This window comes from Haliotis rufescens, unplaced genomic scaffold (genome assembly GCF_023055435.1).
Source record: "Haliotis rufescens isolate VD_foot unplaced genomic scaffold, xgHalRufe1.0.p SCAF_11, whole genome shotgun sequence".
Classification (NCBI taxonomy): Eukaryota; Metazoa; Mollusca; class Gastropoda; order Lepetellida; family Haliotidae; genus Haliotis; species Haliotis rufescens.
Genome location: NW_025963791.1, coordinates 31,275,719 through 31,298,445, shown reverse-complemented (window position 1 = coordinate 31,298,445; position 22,727 = coordinate 31,275,719). Strand labels below are relative to the sequence as shown.

At 42.7% G+C, this 22,727-nt stretch overlaps 2 protein-coding genes across 5 annotated transcripts; one reads left to right on the top strand and one right to left on the bottom strand.

The window, feature by feature from the left end:
• Window positions 1-1,990: 1,990 nt before the first annotated feature.
• LOC124132555 lies at window positions 1,991-9,156 on the top strand. 2 transcript variants are annotated; one of them, XM_046496507.2, is made up of 2 exons: window positions 1,991-2,215; window positions 5,426-9,156. In XM_046496507.2, the coding sequence occupies exons 1-2, from the start codon at window positions 2,159-2,161 to the stop codon at window positions 6,884-6,886; spliced, it is 1,518 nt and encodes a 505-aa protein (XP_046352463.2). In that variant the 5' UTR covers window positions 1,991-2,158; the 3' UTR covers window positions 6,887-9,156. The 2 variants fall into 2 exon arrangements, with proteins under 2 accessions (XP_046352463.2, XP_046352464.2); XM_046496508.2 differs by lacking the exon at window positions 1,991-2,215 and adding an exon at window positions 2,483-2,751.
• Window positions 9,157-16,201: 7,045 nt separating this feature from the next.
• Window positions 16,202-22,727, bottom strand: LOC124132556. Of its 3 annotated transcripts, none has more exons than XM_048392551.1 (2): window positions 22,577-22,724; window positions 16,202-18,392 (listed from the first exon to the last, which is right to left on the bottom strand). In XM_048392551.1, exon 2 carries the CDS (start codon window positions 18,290-18,292, stop codon window positions 16,802-16,804), a length of 1,491 nt encoding a protein of 496 aa, XP_048248508.1. In that variant the 5' UTR covers window positions 18,293-18,392; window positions 22,577-22,724; the 3' UTR covers window positions 16,202-16,801. The 3 variants fall into 3 exon arrangements, with proteins under 3 accessions (XP_048248508.1, XP_046352466.2, XP_046352465.2); XM_046496510.2 differs by lacking the exon at window positions 22,577-22,724 and adding an exon at window positions 18,673-18,958; XM_046496509.2 differs by lacking the exon at window positions 16,202-18,392 and adding an exon at window positions 19,798-21,845 and having other exon boundaries at window positions 22,577-22,727.

Below are 22,727 nucleotides of genomic sequence, written 5' to 3'. Positions count from 1 at the left end.
GACCGCATGTCACAAGTGTATGGGGATAAGTGCCCTAGATATTCCACTGTTAAACGTTGGGCAGCTATGTTTAAGGCTGGGAGAACAAGCTTTGATGATGACCCTAGGTCTGGACGTCCCTCAACTTCCATCAATGAGGATTCAATCGATGAGACTGAAAAACTTATACTGTCAGTTAGACGTATTACCATTACTGAACTTGAGGAAGACACAAGTCTAAAGTCATGGATCCACTGAAACTATTATTCATGAATATTTACAGATGAAGAAGATATCTTCTCGTTGGGCGCCAAAGATTCTAAATTCTGATCTTAAGGATAATAGAACTGACATTGCCAGTGAAAATTTGAGCTAAATGAGGATTTCCTCAAATTCAAAAAGAGATTAGTAACGGATGATGAGGCCGTGGTCTACCACTATGATCCCGAGTCAAAACGTCAATCCATGGCAGGCAGCATTCCACTTCTCCGGCACCAAAGAAATTCAGGTCTTCAAGATCAGTGAAGAAAGTTATGGCCACTGTATTCTGGGATGCAAAGGATGTGATCCTTGTTGATTACTTAGAAAGTCAAAAGACGATTACCGGTGCCTACTATGTGCTGATTCGCTTCATCGCCTGAGAGATTCTGTCAAAGAAAAACGGCGGGGAATGCTGACTGATAGAGCTCTACTACATCATGACAATGCCTCTTCTCACACCGCTCGACTTGCAAAGGCTTGTGTACGACAATGTGGTTTCGAAGTGCTTCCTCATCCTCCATACTCGCCATACCTGGTAATAAGTGATTCCCACCTGTTTCCTAAACTGAAAGAACTCCTTTGTGGAAAGTGCTATGGCGATAACGATACCTCAAAGCTGAGTTTTTCAGTGTGGTTTCAGAAAACTTCTTCCTGACTGGAATTGTAAAGCTTCAATATCGATGTGAAAAGTGTATTGAACAGCAGGGAGAATTGTTGGTTTTGTTTGTTGGGCTTAGAACGTTTTGACCAGCCGTCGTACAAGTGCTGTTTTCCTCTTTACATCATGATGATAACACAGATATGATGTTATGACGACTCTGTTCCCCATAACTCCACTCAAGTGGAAATATTATTCGTGACGTCATGACAGGTGCGCTTCAAATCCGTGTTAGTGTACAGAATATGAAGTAAGTTGTTTCGCTTTGTTACCTGGGCACAAAAGGGGCCGTGACCAGGCTGACATCAACAGTCGATTGTTTGTTATTTGCAAAGTCATAAATAGTCAGGGTGTGTTGTGTGCCTAAAGGCTCACATACGATTTGTGACCTCTAGCTTAGCCCTAGCCTGTCTCACGGTCCCTGATCCATATTATTTAATTTCCCCCTTTCGTCCAGCCCTTACTGTAACGCTACAGCCCTAAATAAAGCAAGTCTAGATTTTCCCAATCTCCCATCTCACTGGGATCTTTTTGAATTTAAATGGAGTTATTTGTTTTTATCAAAATATATTTTTAGAGACTAAGAGTAAGTCTAGCTTATCTCCAATGTCTCCGCATAAGTGGTAATGGCGGTCTGATTGTTAAGTCTTATTCAGAACACATTCACTTGATCTCCTGTATACAAGTGATATGAAGTAAGATATATCTAATACAGACAAATATTTTAAGATGTTCTGATAATGGACACGAGGATTCGTCTGTAGGCGATCGGTTTAAGTGGTATTCAGGTCTATGAACCGTACGCTAAAGGTTGAAGCCCAATTGTTTTCTTTAGATGGTTGATTTATTTGTGCCGGTTAAGACACGAACTAGAGAAATGGCCCATGAAGAAATAATCGCAGTTCAGTTATTTCGCAAACAGCCCGAGGTCTCGATTACAATAGAAAACAAAGCCAATATTTACCATCAGAGTTTCGCGAATGGGTGGCTCAACTCGAGCTTAATTATCTGAAACGGGAGGAGCTATTTGTATGTCAACAACAGCGAGTTTCCATCAGGATTTTAAAAATGCTTTCAAGCATTCGACAAGAGAGTCGATATGTCAATCATGGATCGATAGCAGGCGTGGCTAAGTAGGTCTACACCTGTAGTGTATACAACACAGATGGTGGTAGATAGCAGACGACAGAGAGCAGACGCCACCCCGAGCAGACGACACTTGTTGCCGGGTGCTGCCACAATGCGGAGGGGAGGTTTGGAATGAGTGTACAACTTGCTGCTATTAGCCTGAGGAAGAGGACATATTTGACCTATATGGTGATTGCATTCATTCCTCTTTGTTTCTATTATTCCGTGTGTGGTCTAGATACGATAGGCATTCTGTCCCTTCTTTGTAGCGGGGCTAATACATTATGACACCTACCTATTGACATTGAAATTTTGCCTTTTGCTTGTATAATGACAAATGCCGGGTCTGTACACATGTGGACCTTTATTGGTATCCGCTTTCACTCGGAACCTGTTTTATTGGCACATCATAGTGACAAAAGTAGACGGCTAGCAATACAGGTCTCGACTGTGTCTTGATCCGAGGTTTTATTCAGTACCAGACAGAGGTACTGAATGTGCATTTTGTGCACCTAAGTGTCAGCCCTTGACTTGCTGAAATGCCAGATCTTTAAATGTATTCTGGGTATTTACCCTATTGAACGTACAGTCGGATCTACGACTACTGTGGCAGGCTGGTTAGTTCAGTAATGATCGACGAGGCATCGAGAAGGGGAATTTGTAATTAACCACAGACCGTCTCGTGTTGGGAACACCGGCGATAACACCGATCTCGCGGGTATAAGGTAAAAACTATCACAATGTAAACTTTGTATTAATTGTTTGATTTGTAAGTAATCACTGTCAAACAGTACAGAGAAAGCGATAGACTTAAACTGTGTTACAGTATCAATACTCGTGGTTACCATGTGTGCTGTATGTGGTTGACCTTGCGAACGGTCAATGTACTGTATACATTAATGTGATTAATTTCATCATTATTTAGTAAGTGTCCATTAACACATATTCTTAAATGTCAATTGAAGTTATCGATTCGTTAGTAATGTGTACCTATGTAAGATTTACCCCTGGAAATATTCCACCGCTTGTGAATGTATTTATAATACATATTTTTGTTCACATATCTAAACACGTGAAGGCCTCTATTGTTATATACGTTACAGACTCGGATGGTTATTATTAGTATTCACGGACATGAGCGCTGACCGCTTTGCAAGGTGACGCGCATAGAATTGATGGCTAATTATTTACCGAATACCTCCTGACTTTACACGGAATTCTAGCTACTTGTTCTTGACTGGAAGGGTATACGTAAACACATTGATATACACAGTAAACACCTTGAAAGGTTCAATAAACACAGTGGTCAAGGTCTTAAGAAGTCCCTCTGCCATCAACAAATGTCAGTGCGTCCATGTGTGTTACTCATGTGGTTGCCGTTACACAAAGTAGTCGTAGCGTAGATTCACGGTAATCGTAACACTACGACTGTCGTAACCCCTTTTCCATACGTAGATACACGTTAGTAATAAAACTGCATTGTCGTAATTCCGTTTCTCTACGTATATTTACGGTAGTCGTAACACTGATACTGTCTAAGTCCGTTTCTCTACGTATATTTACGGTACTGTCGTAAGTCTCTTTCTATACGTATATTTGAGGTAGTCGTAACACTGCTACTGTCGTAGGTCCGTTTCTCTACGAAGATAGATGTCCGATAGTCATAAAAATGCGATGAGCGTAACTTCTTTTCTGTACGTAGTCATCTTCCCGAGGCAAGGGAGTTTCCATCCTTGCCGCACTAGGCTCGTATTATGGAGTTACATTTTGGCTAGACTAACGAGTCTATGCATAGTCCAATCAAAATCGGTTAACGAAATCGAAATCCGGTTTGTAAACTGTCATGCAGGTTTCGGTCGATTGCAGTATTTGCAAAGCATGTGCATCGCCAACTCGTTGTCAACAGATATTTTCCAAATATTTTCATGTTTTTAATGAAGACGCTCACGTGATTTGATGCAGTTCGCGATATAAGACCTCTTTTATCAAAATAGAGATCTTGATTATCGGTCAGATCTTCTTGACTGGGCGCCGCCATTTTGTTTGAAGCAAGTGCAAGTGATGCGAGAGGTGGAATCTGATTGGTGAAGGGTCATAACACGTAACAGCCACTGGTGGCGCTACGATCGAGCCCAGAAATTCCAGCCTTGTTCGGCAAGGGACTTGACTTTTGAAGTCAGTAAACTCTCTTGCCTCGGGAAGATGGTAGACGGTAGTCACAGCGCTAAGGTCGGGGTCGCGCATATATTGCTCCAGCATATCTTATTACCCATGGTGCATATGTAATACACACTTGTTAAAAAAGTTCTCTTGCGTTTAACAGGCTCAAACTATAACAATGAGATTAGTGTTATTGAAATGGCAAGTATGTTAGTAATAAGCGTACATATGAAACTAATGTGTCTGAGTAACGTAATAACAATACTGGCCCGTGGGGACAACAGGTACTCAATACCCCATGTTTGTCGTGAGAGCTAATGCCATGGAATAAAATAGTTACGTGTCACCTGTAGGATTATGTGCCATCGTTTCCCGACAAGATAAATTGCTGTTTGTGCTTTCACTGGTGTGTGTTGGTCAGATTCTATTATTTACAGGCCGACAAGATACAGATAGAATATTAAGCAATACGCACAACCTAATTCACTGCATTATAAGGCTCTTTCACTGTAGGCGTGGGTGGGCCGGTGGGATTGGCCTCAGGAGTGTATTTTGCTGCGCACAGCCCACCCCCAACCCCAACCCCAAACACACACATTTTATGCAACATCTTTTCATCCCCAAATACATTTTTGACCCCATCCTCCCTCTAACACACATACACGCACGCACGCACGCACGCACGCACGCACGCACGCACGCACACACACACCACTTTATCCACACCAACCTTTTCTAAATTTCTGATTGTCTAAATTTCAGGTTGACAAAGACACCAAAATACCAGTACAAGGGTAAAATATTAATGTAGCATAATCATGACCGTAAAGCGAATAAAGTGCATTCATCATAAAAAATAACCAAATAATTCTTATAAATTGTCTCGAGGTAAGCATAGTAATCTATAAGCAATGTTTACAAACATCGACTTCCAGCCCCAACATCCGATCAGTCAGACTGGCAAGGCTTTTACAAATAATACGTGCACATGCAAACTCCCCTTTCATGGGTGGGTCTTTAAGTCATTGTAATGTTACTTGTTATGCCATGTGCCAATATTGTAGACTTAACCTTCAATGTAAGTTCTTTTCAGGCTTCGCAATCTCACCGGTCAGCCACCCTCTATAATAAACAGCCAGTCCGTACGGTATTATTGCAATATGATGAACTGTTTGACGCCCTGGACCCGTTGTGTTTCTTTTGACAGCATTGTATAAGGTGTATCCTTTAACTTTACAGGAGTCGACGAAGCGAAGGTCCATCAGCTCCCACCAGTCGGAGGACGGACAGTCAAACTTCAGCGGAGACCCTCCGACATCACCGTCCAAAAGTCGGTTTCCCATTCACCTACAATTAAGTAGCATTCTCGAGAACGGCTGCAAAATGTCCGTGTCCAATAATCTCTTCTACGCTGTGTTAAAGGCTCGGTTTCAGAAAACAAGGTTCCTTCTGGATAGATTCACTGATGTAAATAGTCGCAACGACTTCGGCTACAACACCCTAGTAGCAGCTCTCCACATAGAACACGATGTCAAGCGACACAAGATGTTCACAATGTTGATACGTCACGGCGCAGACCCTGAGAGGAAGGACCTCACCCACGGGAGGAACACACTGTCCTGGGCGTGTCACCTGGGGAGGGAGCTCCAGGTGGAGCACCTCCTACTGGACTATGGGGGAGATATGGACCTAGCGGAGAGAGACAACGATGGGCTGACCGCTCTTCATCATGCTACACACGCGGGCTGCTTGACTATCGTGAAGCTTCTGATCCAGACCTTCCTCAAGTACAGACTCTCCGTAGACGTCCAGGACAATCGTGGGATGACACCCTATGTTCACGCAAGGAGGCTGGGCTTTAAGGAAATCGCTGAGATCCTAAGACAGGAAGGAAGTGCCTCTCCGGCAAAGTCGGATTCCAGGTTCTTTAAATCTCCACGTGAGTGGTCTCAGATTGGGAAGTTTGAGAGACAGAAAGACGAAGAGGTCCGGAGAAGGGAGGAGAAGATCAGGGCAAAGATTGAAGGTCGTGTTACCAGGTTTAAATTCGGGAATAAGTTGCAGGGTTCAGACTTAACCAGAACTGTAATCCCCGAAGAGTCAGGACAAGAGAAATTGTTTGTTAAGAGGACTGTTAACAAACCGGATACAGAAAGTGACAATGCTCAACGTGAAACCCATTCTCTCCCCCCTGATATAGCATCTGTTAGGGCAAGCCCAGATACCACAAGGGTTCGGCCCAAGTCAGACCGACTTTATGACGAGCCTGATGGATCTAAAGGCGGCTCACAAGATGTTGCTATATCTCTAATTGGGATGTCAGGAACGGAACATGGTCGCATAGCTGACACCTTTCATCATAGTCAGCTTGACACGACCAAAGTGTCTGAATACACAGAGATGCTAGGAGGTGTACATGCTTTAATGACCATTCTGTCTCACGAACAAACGCCATCTTTTCGAAAATCGGTCGTTCATGAACCCCCGCCTGTCACCAAGATCCCACAGAAATCCAAATCTAAAGTTTCAACGCTAGCCATTCTGTTCGGCAAAGATAAGGCCAAGAATAGGAGGTCAGGCCGGAAAGGGAAAGGGGTCAGAGACAAGGTTGACGCCCGGAAGCGAAGACAGGGTCTGCTAGGAGGGAAATCAAAACAGGTGATACTGCCGGATATTCGTTTAAATGATCGTGCTGTGTGACACTCGTGTAAGCCATTCCCGTGATAACTGAAACCAAGAGGCTTCTGATAAATCGTAGTATGTGACCAGCATTCAGTATCATGTAATCGGGATTGCAGCACAGTGTGACTGGTATTCAGCATAAAGTGACTGGTATTCAGCATAAAGTGACTGGTATTCAGCACAGTGTGACTGGTATTCAGCATAAAGTGACTGGTATTCAGCATAAAGTGACTGGTATTCAGCATAGAGTGACTGGTATTCAGCAAAAAGTGACTGTTATTCAATATAACGTGACTGTTATTCAGTATCATGTGACTGGTATTCAGTATAAAGTGACTGGTATTCAGTAATATGTGACTGGTATTCAGCATAACGTGATTGGTATTCAGTATTATGTGACTGGTATTCATCATAAAGTGACTGGTATTTAGTAATATGTGACTGGTATTCATCATAAAGTGACTGGTATTCAGTAATATGTGACTGGTATTCATCATAAAGTGACTGGTATTCAGTAATATGTGACTGGTATTCAGCATAAAGTGACTGGTATTCAGTAATATGTGACTGGTATTCAGCATAAAGTGACTGGTATTCAGTAATATGTGACTGGTATTCAGCATAAAGTGATTGGTATTCAGTAATATGTGACTGGTATTGATCATAAAGTGACTGGTATTCAGTAATATGTGACTGGTATTCAGCATAACGTGATTGGTATTCAGTATTATGTGACTGGTATTCATCATAAAGTGACTGGTATTCAGTAATATGTGACTGGTATTGATCATAAAGTGACTGGTATTCAGTAATATGTGACTGGTATTCATCATAAAGTGACTGGTATTCAGTAATATGTGACTGGTATTCACCATAAAGTGACTGGTATTCAGTAATATGTGACTGGTATTCATCATAAAGTGACTGGTATTCAGTAATATGTGACTGGTATTCAGCATAAAGTGATTGGTATTCAGTAATATGTGACTGGTATTGATCATAAAGTGACTGGTATTCAGTAATATGTAACTGGTATTCAGCATAAAGTGACTGGTATTCAGTAATATGTGACTGGTATTCAGCATAAAGTGACTGTTATTTAGTAATATGTAACTGGTATTCAGCATAAAGTGACTGTTATTCAGTATTATGTGACTGGTATTCACCATAAAGTGACTGGTATTCAGTAATATGTGACTGGTATTCATCATAAAGTGACTGGTATTCAGTAATATGTGACTGGTATTGATCATAAAGTGACTGGTATTCAGTAATATGTGACTGGTATTGATCATAAAGTGACTGGTATTCAGTAATATGTGACTGGTATTGATCATAAAGTGACTGGTATTCAGTAATATGTGACTGGTATTCAGCATAAAGTGATTGGTATTCAGTAATATGTGACTGGTATTCATCATAAAGTGACTGGTATTCAGTAATATGTGACTGGTATTCAGCATAAAGTGACTGTTATTTAGTAATATGTGACTGGTATTCAGCATAAAGTGACTGTTATTCAGTATTATGTGACTGGTATTCACCATAAAGTGACTGGTATTCAGTAATATGTGACTGGTATTCACCATAAAGTGACTTTTATTCAGCATAAAGTGACTGGTATTCACCATAAAGTTATTGGTATTCAGTATTAACCTAGTAGACAATGTATGCTTTATGATGACTACCAAAGGCAAGTACAATATTATGTGATGTATAGTATCTTCACAATCATAATGCTCTTAAGACAAATGCACTTTTGTATACTCGAATATTATATTTTAACGACCTTAACAGTATTATCAACAGACAAACAAATGGCACATTCGGGCGTTGCTGTCCCGTCTGTTATTCTAATTACAGATAAACGTCAAATATTCTTGTCGCCTTGTTGAATCTATGACCATCTCAGTTACAGACTGGTGAACGTTCAATGTTCAAAGAACGAACATGTCAGCGACTGCGTATTCATAGCCTGCAATTCGATAGTCCCAATGATAGCGCTCCTATACACTAAGGCGTTGTCAGCGTCGACGTGCTAAGCCAGTCGAGACGATGACAATGGAGTGCATTGTATTATACCAGTTGCATGTTAAGATGTTCCAGTAAACTCTGCTGATGGATATACTGGTTTACATGTGCCTTACAACACCCCCTAAACTTGAAGGCGACTCACGGGATCGGGTGGTCAGGCTCGCTGAGTTGGTTGATTCCTGTCATCGATCCCAATTGCGTGGATCGATGCTCTTGATGTCAATCACTGGATTGTCTGGTCCAGACTCGATTATTTACAGACCGCCGTCATATTACTGAATGCGGCGTTAAACAACAAACAAACAAACAAAAACCTAAACATGACGACAATTCAAGACACTATAATACAGATATACCAGAGCATTTGTTTAAATTCCATGACGCATTCAAACCGTCCTTAAACCTTTATGAACTTATAAATACATTATCTGAAAAGGTAATTGGTTGTGTTAAGAAGTTAATTTGACGACACAATCATGGTAATTCGTTCGAAGGTTTGGCTATAAAATGTTTATCAGATTGTATCGATTTACCATGATCAACCGGTTGCAAATATCCGATAATTGGTTTTCACCCCAGCTACGAATTCAAAACAAAAGGAAAACATGAATCGACAAGACTGTTAGGAGAATCGTCAAGTACAGAACAACAAGGCTGGTATTTCTGGGTGACAATGGAGTTGTAGGGGGTTATCGGCCATATCTGAGGACTACATGTGTGTCACTTTCGTCACGAGTCGTCAGGATTATGTAGAGACTATCGATTCGTCAGCCAAGCAACAGGCTGGGGATATGTAAGTGGGGACCAGCATTTTTAAAATGGGAGGGGTAAAAAATATCTAGATTCTCCCTCAGGCAGATTTTCAAAGGTGTGTGGGTTCGGGGGTGGAGGGGGGTGGGTGGGTCTGCCTATGACATGTACCACTTGCCTATATCGTATACCTGCATAAGCCGTGTCCATGAACACAATGTAAATCCATGCTCACGCCATGCAAACATGCGACGAGAGTACATTATTTTGTAAGGTTAAAGTACCACTGCAGCTTTATTACAGTTTAATGACATATCTACAACTAGGGTACCGATGTCAGTATAAGAAAGAGGTTGCATTAAATAGGCAGTGTGACTAGTAATCGATTTCTACAAAACACAGGTCAATCCTGTACCTGATATCAATAATCTATAGCTAACCAATTTTAATAAACGTAACCTTCTTTTATGGATTTCAAGTGGACTCGGAGTAATTGATTTGAGTCGACGGGAGTTCAGGTTCTGCTATGTACAGTTGAACAAACAGTCTATTATCCAACACATAACAAGAGGCACTATACATCTGGTCCGACTACCCGACCGACCTCGTTACAGAGGGGACGTTTATCCCCACCCTGCGTACACCACACCACGTTAGACTGGAGGGTGGGGTATGCGATTGTCAGCCCAGTGCCGCAACAAATTCATGTAGGACAGCCGAATAAATAAGTAGAAAATACTACGCTCATTCTCGTAAGATACTATTTTTACGAAACGAGTAGACTTTCAAAGTCACATTTCACGAGTTTCGTAAACATGCATACCAAATACTCCAAATTCTTGTCAAACGTTCGAGATATTTTAAATAGCAACGTATAAAATGTCATTTTGTTATATCTTATTTTATGCAATATTGTTTTATTATGTATATTTTATGAAAGGTTATTAATCATGAATTCCCCAGGGGGTATTATCTGAAATGAATCTTGTTACGTATATTCACTCCGATTTAACGTTTGCATACTTATTTCATTTTGTTTCGATATCAGAATCAATTTCCGACCTAACTAATGAGCAGATACATGTACAAAGAGACCACTAGTCTTAGTTCGTTATAACCGTAGTTCGTTATAAGCATATATACAACATATATACAGCAAATGGACAAGCGGAAAAACAGTTCTTATTATCCCCTAGTTCGTATAAGCGTGGTCGTTATAAATGTAGTTTACTGTACACAGGCTTTGTAGCATACTCTGGACAAATATCCCGCCGCTAAACAAGTGATGACAGCTGTCCCGTTCCGCAGAAAGTTGACCTGAAGGCATTGAAACATTGCACATTTCTCCCAGGGTGTTACCATAAAGATTCAAATAAAATATTTGTTGGTGATCACATTACCATATTTATTCGCAATTATGTCCCCAGAAACAAGAATCCAACAAAGGTTAAAAAAAAGTAAAAAATTCAAAGTAATGAAGTCTTAATACTGGTTTGTTTAAAGTCTTTGACACGTATTGTAAAACCCATAACTCGACAAGGAGGAATACCTTTTGCGTCTATAAGACGAAGGATTTGACATTTCCAAATAACAAAATCGATGTCAGCATAAACATAAATTTGACGATCGAACTTTCAATTTGTCGTGACCTTGTATTGTACGAGATCGGATCGATGAATTAGTGTGTTTATGGCTGGCGGACCCGGACAACCGGTTTATGGTAAAGTCCTGCAGGTGATGTAAGGCTTCTCGTTGTATGGTACAATGGTTTAATCTTATCTCCTCAACGCCTACAGGCCGGGCTTTGATGTCGTACAGCCAGATAAGCAGGGCGTGTGTATTCGTATGAATTTATGTATTGACAGTCTCGTCTTACACAGGGTTGACAAACTTTGTGACCGGCGTTGGACGCTCACACCATTCCAGTATTGTTACTTGAACCTACTTGTTCATATGTACCGTAATATATGATCAATTTTGTACGTATGTAGCCTAATATATAATCACACCAACAGGGTTTATATTGGACAAATGTGATAGGTATCATATGACTTGCTGTCGGGGTTTCAAAAGAACCTCGTGGTATATTTTATGATATTGCTCGTGGGTCAATACCGAAACTGTTTTGAGAGTTGTTATATATTTCAGAAGCGAATGGACAAGTGCTATACTTGACATATTGTCATCACAAGTATCATGGGCCTCGTGGAGATTCAGGGTTTGATTAAGCCCCCAGAAACATATTCTTGTCGAAGAGGTGACCAACGGATCGGGAAGTCAGGCTTGGTGACTTGGTTAAAACGTGTCCTCGTACTCCGACGGCGTTGATCGTTGCTCATAATATCAATCACTGGCCCAGACTGGATTATTGAGAAGCCGCCGTCATGTAGCTGGAATGGTTTTGAATGCGTCGATAAATACTAGCAAACACGCATTACGTTAGTGTCTTCCATCAACCCGTACGGTACCTTGATTGAGCGTGGGAATGTTGTTTAGCAACGCAGTTAGCGGACAATTCTTTTTGAATAATCGAGTCAGGACCAGACAAACCAGTGACGGAAAGGTATGACCAACGATTCACGCTATCGGAGCACTCAGTCAGCCAAGTCACCGAGCCCGACCACACGATCCTCTTCAATAGGATCTAACGTCAAACGGGAAACTGACGACATAGGGGAAACTGACGACATAGGGGAAACTGACAAGCTGGAGAAACTGACGACAGACAGGGGTAACTGACGACACGCAGGGGAAACTGACAAGCTGGGGAAACTGACGACAAGCAGGGGAAACTGACACACAAGGGAAACTGACGACATAGGGGAAACTGACGACAAGCAGGGGAAACTGACAAGCAGGGGAAACTGACAAGCAGGGGAAACTGACAAGCTGGGGAAACTGACGACACACAGGAGAAACTGACGACATATGGGGAAACTGACGACAAGCAGGGGAAACTGACAAGCAGGGGGAACTGACAAGCAGGGGAAACTGACACACAGGGGAAACTGACGACATAGGGGAAACTGACGACAAGCAGGGGAAACTGACAAGCAGGGGAAACTGACAAGCAGGGGTAACTGACGACAAAGGAGAAACTGACGACAAACAGAGGAAACAAACGACAAACAGGGGAACTGACGACAAGCCGAGGAAACTGACGGCAAGCAGAGGAAACTGACGACAAACAGGGGAAACTGACGACAAGCAGAGGAAACTGACGGCAAGCAGGGGAAACTGACGACAAGCAGAAGAAACTAACGGCAAGCAGAGGAAACTGACGACAAACAGGGGAAACTGACGACAAGCAGAGGAAACTGACGACAAGCAGAGGAAACTGACGACAAACAGGGGAAACTGACGACAAGCAGAGGAAACTTACGACAAGCAGAGGAAAGTGACGACAAGCAGAGGAACAGACGACAAGCAGAGGAACAGACGACAAGCAGGGGAAACTAACGACAAACAGGGGAAACTAACGACAAACAGGAATAACTGACGACAAGCAAGAGTAGCTGATGACGAACAGGAGAAACTGACGACTAACAGGGGAACATCAAGACAAACAGGGCAAACTGACGACAAACAGGGGACACTGACGACAAACAGGGGACACTGACGACAAACAGGGGAAACTGATGACAAGCAGGGGAAAGTGACGACAAGCAGGGGAAACTGACAAGCAGGGGAAACTGACGACAAAGGAGAAACTGACGACAAACAGAGGAAACAAACGACAAACAGGGGAACTGACGACAAGCAGGGGAAACTAACGAAAAGCAGGGGAAACTAACGACAATCAGGGGAAACTAACAACAAACAGGAATAACTGACGACAAGCAAGAGTAGCTGATGACGAACAGGGGAAACTGACGACTAACGGGAACATCAAGACAAACAGGGCAAACTGACGACAAGCAGGGGACACTGACGACAAACAGGGGACACTGACGACAAACAGGGGACACTGACGACAAGCAGGGGAAACTAATGACAAACAGGGGACACTGACGACAAACAGGGGACACTGACGACAAGCAGGGGAAACTAATGACAAGCAGGGGAAAGTAACGACAAGCAGGGGAAACTGATGACAAACAGGTGAAACTGACGACAAGCAGGGGAAACTGACGACAAACAGGGAAACTGACGACAAACGGGAAACTGACGACAAACAGAGGAAACTGACGACAAACAAGGGACACTGACGACATGCAGGGGAAACTGACGACAAACAGGGGAAACTGATGACAAACAGGGGAAAATGTGAACATTCACCTTAATCTCCGTTGCACGATTCTCAGAGAGACCCTTTGGGACTTACACTTATCACGAAAACAAAGAAAGTGTATCATTGTAGTGAATGGGGATTCGTCAAGGAGGTCCGAACCCTTGGAAATATTTACATATACCTGCCTGTGATTAAGCCACCCAAATTGATGGTTGCAATGCAAAAATTTAAATAGGGATTCAAAGCTAAGGATTGTCGAAATTGTTTGTGACCGTCGAACCGTTGGTTCATCAAATATAATAACGTATTTGCTGGCGACCCTCAAGGCCCGGTTAACTTCCTCACGTTGGTTACATTGTGCAAAGCCAATTTATCCTGACAATAGCTGTGTTATGAATGGTACAATGTTCGCTTCAAGTCACACTGAACGATGCTCAGAAACACAGAATAGAAACCGAAAAATGCTGACAGTTATAAAACCACACCGCTTAACATAAGCATAAAATAATAATTTTTTCTATGTTATTCCTTCGTCTACAACTGAGATGAATTGTGCACCTAATCAACCCACATTCTCAGTTACGGTTTGCATGTGCGTGCGTTTGTGCGTTTGTGCGATTGTGCGTGCTTGCTTGCTCGTGTACATAATATTAACTGAGAATTAATATTAACTCATTCAGGTGTAGAGTACTTACTTAACAATATTATTCATAATTGATGGTGGGGAAGCCTTGTGGTTAAAGCCTTCGCTCGCCACGCCGAAAATCCCCCCCCCCCCCCGCCGTGTTGTTGCTGAAATATTGCTAAAAGCGTCGAAAACACTCACTCACCCACTCACTCACTCACTCACTATCATTGATAAGCTATATCTAATAACTATAACACACCAAACCGTTAATCGATTCGAGACTCTGGACACAAGACACTGATCCATCAAGAATTATTGTTCATCAGTTGTATCGTAAACAGGCTAGCGTTATCTTATTTCTATATTCTTGGCCGGCGGGGTAGCCTAGTGGTTAAAGCATTCGTTCGTACCGCCGAAGACCCGGGTTCGATTCCACACATGGGTACAATGTGTTGAGCCCATTTCTGGTGTCCCCCGCCGTGATATTGCTGGAATATTTGCTAAAAGGGGCCTAAAACTACACTCATTCACTCACTTTTTCAATATTCTAAAGTTTCATTTTGTCGAAAACCGCGGACTAACTGACGGGACAATCAACGGTTCAATCAACCCTTTCATTACCTAGTTTCTCAGACCAGCAGGTATCACGGAGCAGCCCTCCCACAGTGACCACACGAAGCGTATCGACAAGCAAGCTGAACGACACAACACCACGTATTGAGCGCGCTGTGACCAGACATCAAACCCACATTAATCAAAGCAACTAACAAGCGGAGAAAGCTTGATCACCACGATGTTGTGTCGCTCTTGACGGGCGCTCCGAATGGGGAATGCAATCTGTCCAGAGCTATATCGAATTTAGAAGCTGTGGTCGCTATTTTGGCAAGGCATGAGATTGATCACTCTCTCTATGTACTCACAATTAAACCAACGGCACACACAGATCCATGATAAACTGGTTCATTTATATCTTATACCTCATGTAGACCTCTCAGCTTGTCATTTGTAGGCACAATGTACGACATATTTGTTTCACACAACGTGATAATTATATGTTTGTTTGTTGCTAAAATTCCGCACTCAGCAATATTGCAGCTCCTAATAATCGTTTATGTGGCAAAACCTTGAGATAAAGGTACAAGATTCTATAGTTATGCAATGTTTAACTATAGAATGTTTATTCCTAATACAGGATATTTACCATCCCCAAACAGACCAGCATGATAACCTCTATTTATTGGTGTCATCTGTAATATGTTAAGGATACCCTGATAGATAGTTCTTATGGAGAGCCAGAAGGCGGCCCTCTTGCAATTTAACTGCTGCTACTGCTACTACTACAACTACTACTACTACTACTACTACTACTACTACTACTACTACTACTACAAGCTTTAACATCTTGGCTACTCGACCACCATTGATAAACCAAGAATAGTGTAACAGTATAAACTCGCTGGAGTGCTCTCCCTTATTGTACTGTATCAAAGGCATGGGCGAGTGAGAGAGTTTGGTTTTACGCCGCTTTTAGCAATATTCCAGAAATGGGCTTCACACATTGTACCTATGTCGGGAATCGAGCCGGGTCTCCAGCGTGACGAGCGAACGCTTTAACCACTAAGCTACCCGACCGCCCTCCAAGGAATGAGATCTCTTGGGAGGGAAAGACAACATCGGCATCAATGTTCCGCAAATTTTATTTATCACATGTATATACAATAAACAACAAAAACACAATGAGTCGACAAGCACACGATGAGGAGCGCTCAAGCATCGATGTGATAACCTCCTGCCCTAAGGGTTGACGCTAAAATACAATTCTGGAAAGAAAATCATCAATCAAATATAATGAAATAGTGGCCTGTTAAAGCAACAATCGATTGCCAGGATTACTTTGTGGAACTGTGGATACTTGGTATATGCAAAAGGGAATTTAACACAATGCCGATACCATTACAGAACCAGACCTATATCCATCGAGGATTAGAAATTAACCAGTTAATCACTCAACAAATGTTGAACGGAACACCAGAAAATAAACTTATAAGCTTCAAAAACTACATTCACAACGTCTACATTGTGTGTCAGTATATATTGTGAGTGAGTGAGATTGGTTTTACGCCGCTTTTAGCAATATTCCAGCAATATCACGGCGGGTGACACCAGAAATGGGCTTCACGCATTGTACCCATGTCGGGATTCGAACCCGGGTCTTCGGCGTGACGAGCGAACACTTTAACCACTACCGCCAGACCGCCCCGTATATATTGTGGGTTCACGTTTTAGTCTTTTAAGGCAAAAGATACTCCTTCACTTTCCCATCAACACCGACAAATAGGTGTCTCTCATTGTAAAGATGCAATGCAGTGAGAGAAGCCAGTCCATCCTCTGGCACAAGAACGTCCTTGACATACTGCCCAGACTCTGTCAGCTGTATCACCCTGTTGGCTTCACCGTCTGCCAGGAGGATGTCTCCAGTTCGGGTAGTCTTCACAGCGACTGGTTTGATGAATGCGCCGTCCTCAGCGGGGCTCTGGTCCCACAATAAATCACCCTGTTGTGTCATGCATACAAGAGACTTCCTCTTCCAGTTGGCTAGGAGGATGTTTCCATTACTGGCAACACACAACCTATGATAGCCACCTTTGTCACGTTCGAATGGAGACGGGAAGGTTTTGACTATATTTATTTCCTTCTCCTTCCTATCCAGGATATCAACGGTACCAGTGTCATACCTGCAACCTACTAGCGTGGAAGGAGTTAACCCACGTAGGCCTACGTAACGATACATGCTTTCGATTTCAGAGAGGCAAATGAGGTCAGGTGTGACAGCCAGTATCAATATTCTGAAGGTTTCATGGGCAGACACCATCACTTGGTTGTGCCCCAGCTGTGTCAAATCATAAGGCGTGGCCACACCATATTCGCTATGACACGATTCGTTATTCTTGGTGTAGAAGGATTTGACAGATCTATTGAGACAGTCGGATACAACAATTGTCCTGATTCCTTCCACATCGAGGACGATGATATCAAATGCGTAGCCAGTCTGTCTGAAGTCTTTCTTTAAGGCAACATTAGTGGTACTTAGAAGCTTAGGACGACACGAGCGGTCATGTAAATCCTGGAATGTAAGATCTAGCCGACCAAATGAAAGGTCATCAAAAACCTTCTTGACATTTTCAGAGTCTTGTGAGACGGAGACATCGTGTATAAGACGCACAAACTTGTCTTCATCCTCTTTCTGTCCTGACAGAAGCTTTTGATGAGCAGGGTATAGTTCCATCCAGTCGTTGTTGCCGAGCATCGTCTTGAGAACAAGATTGTTTTGATTGATCGATTGGATGTCTGTTTCATTTTGCCTCACATCATCAGATAGCAGCTCAAACTGCTTCTCAGAGACTCCCTCAAGTCCGTCCATTAACTGTTTCTCTTTCTGTCTGAACTGACTGATAATTGTATCGCTGACACATCGTATTTCTGATTGAATGCGTGTTCTTGTCTTCCTTGACTCGGAAATGCTTGCCTTTATTCTCTGTATATTTTGATGTTTCATTTGGATTGTTCTGGAGATTGATTTTCTCTTTTCGGATAAATCAAGATCTGATTTCGTGGACTGAGTGCTGACACCATCTTTGCATGTTGCTTGTTCTTCATCTGACTCTGGGCAACAGTCTCTGCTTTGACCTTGGTATGGTTCCTGTGACTTCTTCGTTTTCACTACGTTTGATCCTCCAGTATTTCCACAACTTCTTTTTTCCCCCGATCGTGTCGTAGGCATCGTGTAGACGTGTGAAGAGACACAATCACTGCTTAATGTACAGCAATGTTATGTCACCTCACTAAGATGTGTCAGCTTGACTGGTAGCAGGACAGTTAACCTGTAAATAACAAAAACAGATGTTAAAGGTGTATTCTTGTAGGCGTGAGTGAGGCGTCTTACAGACCTATAGTTATAGAAGGGTGTCTATAATAGTTTGCTGTCATATCTTCTTACACGACTACAGCTGTTACTGAATGTGTACAGTCTACGGAGACGCACATCTACTCACTATGCAGAGTTGTATCCCTTATTCACTCGTTGGCATTTCACAGTTTAGAGGCTCATTATATTTACGGTAGAGAGGCAGGCGTAGATAATAATCGCCATATATTTCCTACCTGAAATACAATGTCTGGTGTGTACTGCTGCGTTTGATTTGAGGCACCTCGTGACGTTTGTCCATACAAACATTAGATGCTTTCTATACATGATTAGTTTCCTCGTCTCTGGATGATACGACCTTAACCACATGACAGTCATATGAACAACTCCATTGTGAAAAGATGGCCTGTGCACTTGTTTACACAATTGTCCTTTGAAACCTATCAGTGTGTCTGTGTCACGTCTCTTCACCCGCGTTGATGCCTCGCGTTGATGCTGTAAGGGATTAACCGTTTGATATCCACACCACCCCAACACCCTACCACCCCCTACCCGACCCATCCAACACACCCCTCCCAAGAGTATCAAATGGTCCGTCCCATACTCCGAGGTAGAATAGGTCGCGAGTGTATGAAGCTTGTAATTGATAACATATTAACATACATGTCGGTATCAGGGACTTGCCTGTTTCGTCGTCACCGTGTCCCGGTGGGCTCCTGCTACAGCATTCAATCGATTACCATTAATCCAGTTGTACTCTGCTATGCACAACAGATTGGGTATTAATTTATAAACACGAGACAAATAAGATCGTGGTACTCTGACTATATTAGTACATGGTCGCTATATTTATGGAATACTATCGGGAAAAGTGTTTCCAGTTTATCAATGTGCTATGCTTTGGTGACCGCCTCCGTGGTCTAGTGGTAGAGCGTTCGCCCGGAGAGTGGAAGATCCGGAGTTCGATCCCCGTCCGCGTCACACCAAAAGACGTTAAAAGATGGTATTTGTTGTTATCCTGAGTCAGTATACTGTGTCTGGGTGGGGTATTTATGTTAAACTGAGTCGGCTAGCACTATAAATCCACACACACACACACACACACACACACACACACACACACACACACACACACACACACACACACACACACACACCTGTGAGAAGAAACACCTCCCTCCTGTTGTTCCACCCTAACAGAAGTGTGTCCGCTGTGTTGGTCCCACTCGGCTCGTCACAGTGGGCGCAACCCTGCTGGGGTCGTGCTTCCAAACCACGTCACCCTCGGGTGTTTCTCAAAGTCCGTTGGTTAGGGGGATGGAGTTATATGGGAGATAGCTAGCTAGGTAGGACATAGTTTATAACATTCTTAACAGCATTTTAATTTTCGGTATTTGATTGATCAAAGAAGTCTTTTCAAGACATTCTTTGAACCAGATCAACGACAGCGAAACTACAAGATCTCCATTTAACTCGGCATATCGCTTAAATCGATGTAGTTTCAGGACAACATCAGAATTACTTCTACTAATCATTATATATATATGGATGTTCCAGCTTGTTTCGAATCATTATTTTTTCATGTATTTGTGTGGTCTCTACGGGATTTCAATGTACTTACTAAACCAAATAAATAAACACTTAGCAGAACTAGTACACATCTCTGACGATGACACACACTGCCTGTATTTGTTGAGTGTTCACATAAATCATGCAAGTGCAGCGGGTCTTGAACACCTATGCCATGGCATGGATGTAGGCTTTACGCCTAATATCGCTCAAGGGAATGCATCCAAGTATTTTATGTCTATGCTTGCACCCATGAAACACGATCAGTAGCCTTCGTCAATAATATGAAAGTTGTGACATGTGTGCAGGATGAAGTAGGTATCATTGATGTTGCTCAGTAAAGGCAAACTCTTTGATATCATTTCCGTCACATACGAATAAATGCCCACGTTTATCAAGACAAAGTCCAGATGGGTTGTGAACCCCTTGATCCGGCGTAAGGACGTCTCTGACAAACTCCCCCGTATCTGTGAGCAGGACCACCTTCCTGACGCTGTTTAACCAGCCGGACACAAGGATGTCCCCTGTGCTGGTCTGGATGATCCCATCTGGATACACTATGGATGGCATACACCTGCTGTGGTCGTGTTTCCACACCAGATCACCCTCGGGTGTCATGCAAAACACAGAGTTCGCTTTTCCGTCTGACACAACGATGTTGCCGTTGTTGTCCACGAAGAGGTACGCAGAGTAGTGGATGAGGGAATTGCTTATTGATCTCATTACGTTGCCATCCATATCAATAATGTCAACACAGTAGCCAGTCCCGTGTTGTCCACCTCCTGCTACTAAAGTTGTAGGGCTGAGAACGGCAACACTGTAGTATCGCCCACATGGGATGGTTGAGAGCAGTGTCAGCTCAGGGGTCACTTCTACAATGACAAGCTGGGCAATCTTCGGTAGAGCTATTATCACCCTGTTCTCCTTTAGATGTGTTATCCCATGTGGGTAATGCTCCAGTGGAAGAACGCTAAAGCAAGGACCGTTGTTTCCTGTGTAGAAAGATATCAGTTGGTGGTTTCTACTATCGGTGACGACAACTACATCCATTCCATCAATATCGAGAACAGTAACATCTTGTGCAAGTATTGCATGGGCTTTCTCATCCAAAGATGTGCAGTTGATCGTGTTAACCAACGTTGGTGTATATAAGGGATTATCGCGATACGTGAAATCTACCTTCGCCAGCTGCAGGTTGTCAACGGCTTTGTCAACTCTCTCCGAGTCCTGATTGAATGTGATTGTGTTTATTGGACGTATAACGTCCCCGTTACTCATCCCTTCCTTAAAATCCATTACTTCTGCCAGAAAACTCTGATACTTAGCCTTATCGCCATCGTGCACAGCTTTGTTGATGAAGTCAGATTGCTGTTTGCAAATGTGCAACTCAGCTTCTTCTTTCAACAACTCAGCGTTCAGCTGCTGGAGCTGCTTCTCCGTCACTTCCTCCAACTCTGTCATCATCTTCTCCTCCTTATGTTTAATCCTATCCACGGCATTCGCGACAATTACAGCAATGCTATCTTGGTTGGATTCTTTACGTTCACGGGCCTCCGTGATGACTCTCTGTTGACGTTGCACGTAAGTCGACCGTTCATCTACTCGCTTGGACAATGTCCTCACTAGGTCCTGCAGGACATCCTTGAGTTCTGACGTCATCGGTTTGGTCGTAGCAACGCCGGCATTGGATTGTTGATACTGCTCACTTGTTCCTGTTTTATCAACACTCGGCGATTTGGGATTCCTTCTGATTCGACCCGTCTTCACTTCAACCCCCGTAGCTGGGTCACTGAGGATAAGGTCACGTTTTCGACTGGAACGAGTTTGAGGCATCTTTGAACTGTTGAGTAAAAATACACTACTCAACGAAATCAGCGATGAAAACATTGCAATACGTTATTTCAGATTAATGGTGAAGTCAGATTGGTTTACAACACCATCTACTGTTGCACGGCCAAGATAAAACATAGGTCATTCAGCGTTCAAAGGTCACTTTATGGAGCGACATACATTACTGTGTAGAAGTAGGTTAGCCCACGCCACTGCATTGTTAGCGACGTTCATGGACGCAACACCTGTACAGAGAAACAGCGGCTGGACGTATTTGTGTCTGTGTTTCCCGTCTCCCGACCTTCCTCAGTGAAATAACATAAAACTTTCTTATCTCAATTTCTCCTGTCGTGTGAAACTGCAATAGCAAAAAATACTCCTACCATTGCCCACTTTAAAAAAGACAGGTCATCTTTCTCCAGCTAGTGTTATTAAAAAATCGTTTCCGAAGTAAAGTTACTCGATTTGCATCATAAATAAATTTAACGACTAATACCAAGTGTTCTAAACATTGATATGTCAACAAAGAGTTAATGTTTTATCACAAAACATTAACTCTTTGTTGACATATCAATGTTAAGAACAGTATTTTTTATATGAATTCATATTTGTCGCCATCCGGCCCTCTTAATCGTTGAGGTTGGAGATGAGAAACACATACAAAACATATGGATGGCCTTATTGTTATCGACTGAGAGTACATGGTTTCTCAAGTATCCAACGTAACGATGGTGTCCTTACCTGTACGGTTGGTCTATGTTAGAAAGGAATGAATTCTGCGCAATGTGCTCACAATAATCAGATGCTCTACAGACGAAGTTGTCTGTTGCACTGTTTCAGCAAGAGCAGGTCGGGCTGTAACCTAATTCAAAACAAAACGCCCTCTCACTGA

Excerpts from the sequence above, each read along its gene's own strand:
- LOC124132555 (XM_046496507.2), top strand. The coding sequence starts at position 2,159 with ATGAGTGTACAACTTGCTGCTATTAGCCTGAGGAAGAGGACATATTTG. Across the intron at positions 2,216-5,425 it reads GGACATATTTGACCTATATG|GAGTCGACGAAGCGAAGGTC; the intron begins GTGATTGCATTC and ends TTAACTTTACAG.
- LOC124132556 (XM_046496509.2), bottom strand. The coding sequence starts at position 21,838 with ATGCCTCAAACTCGTTCCAGTCGAAAACGTGACCTTATCCTCAGTGAC.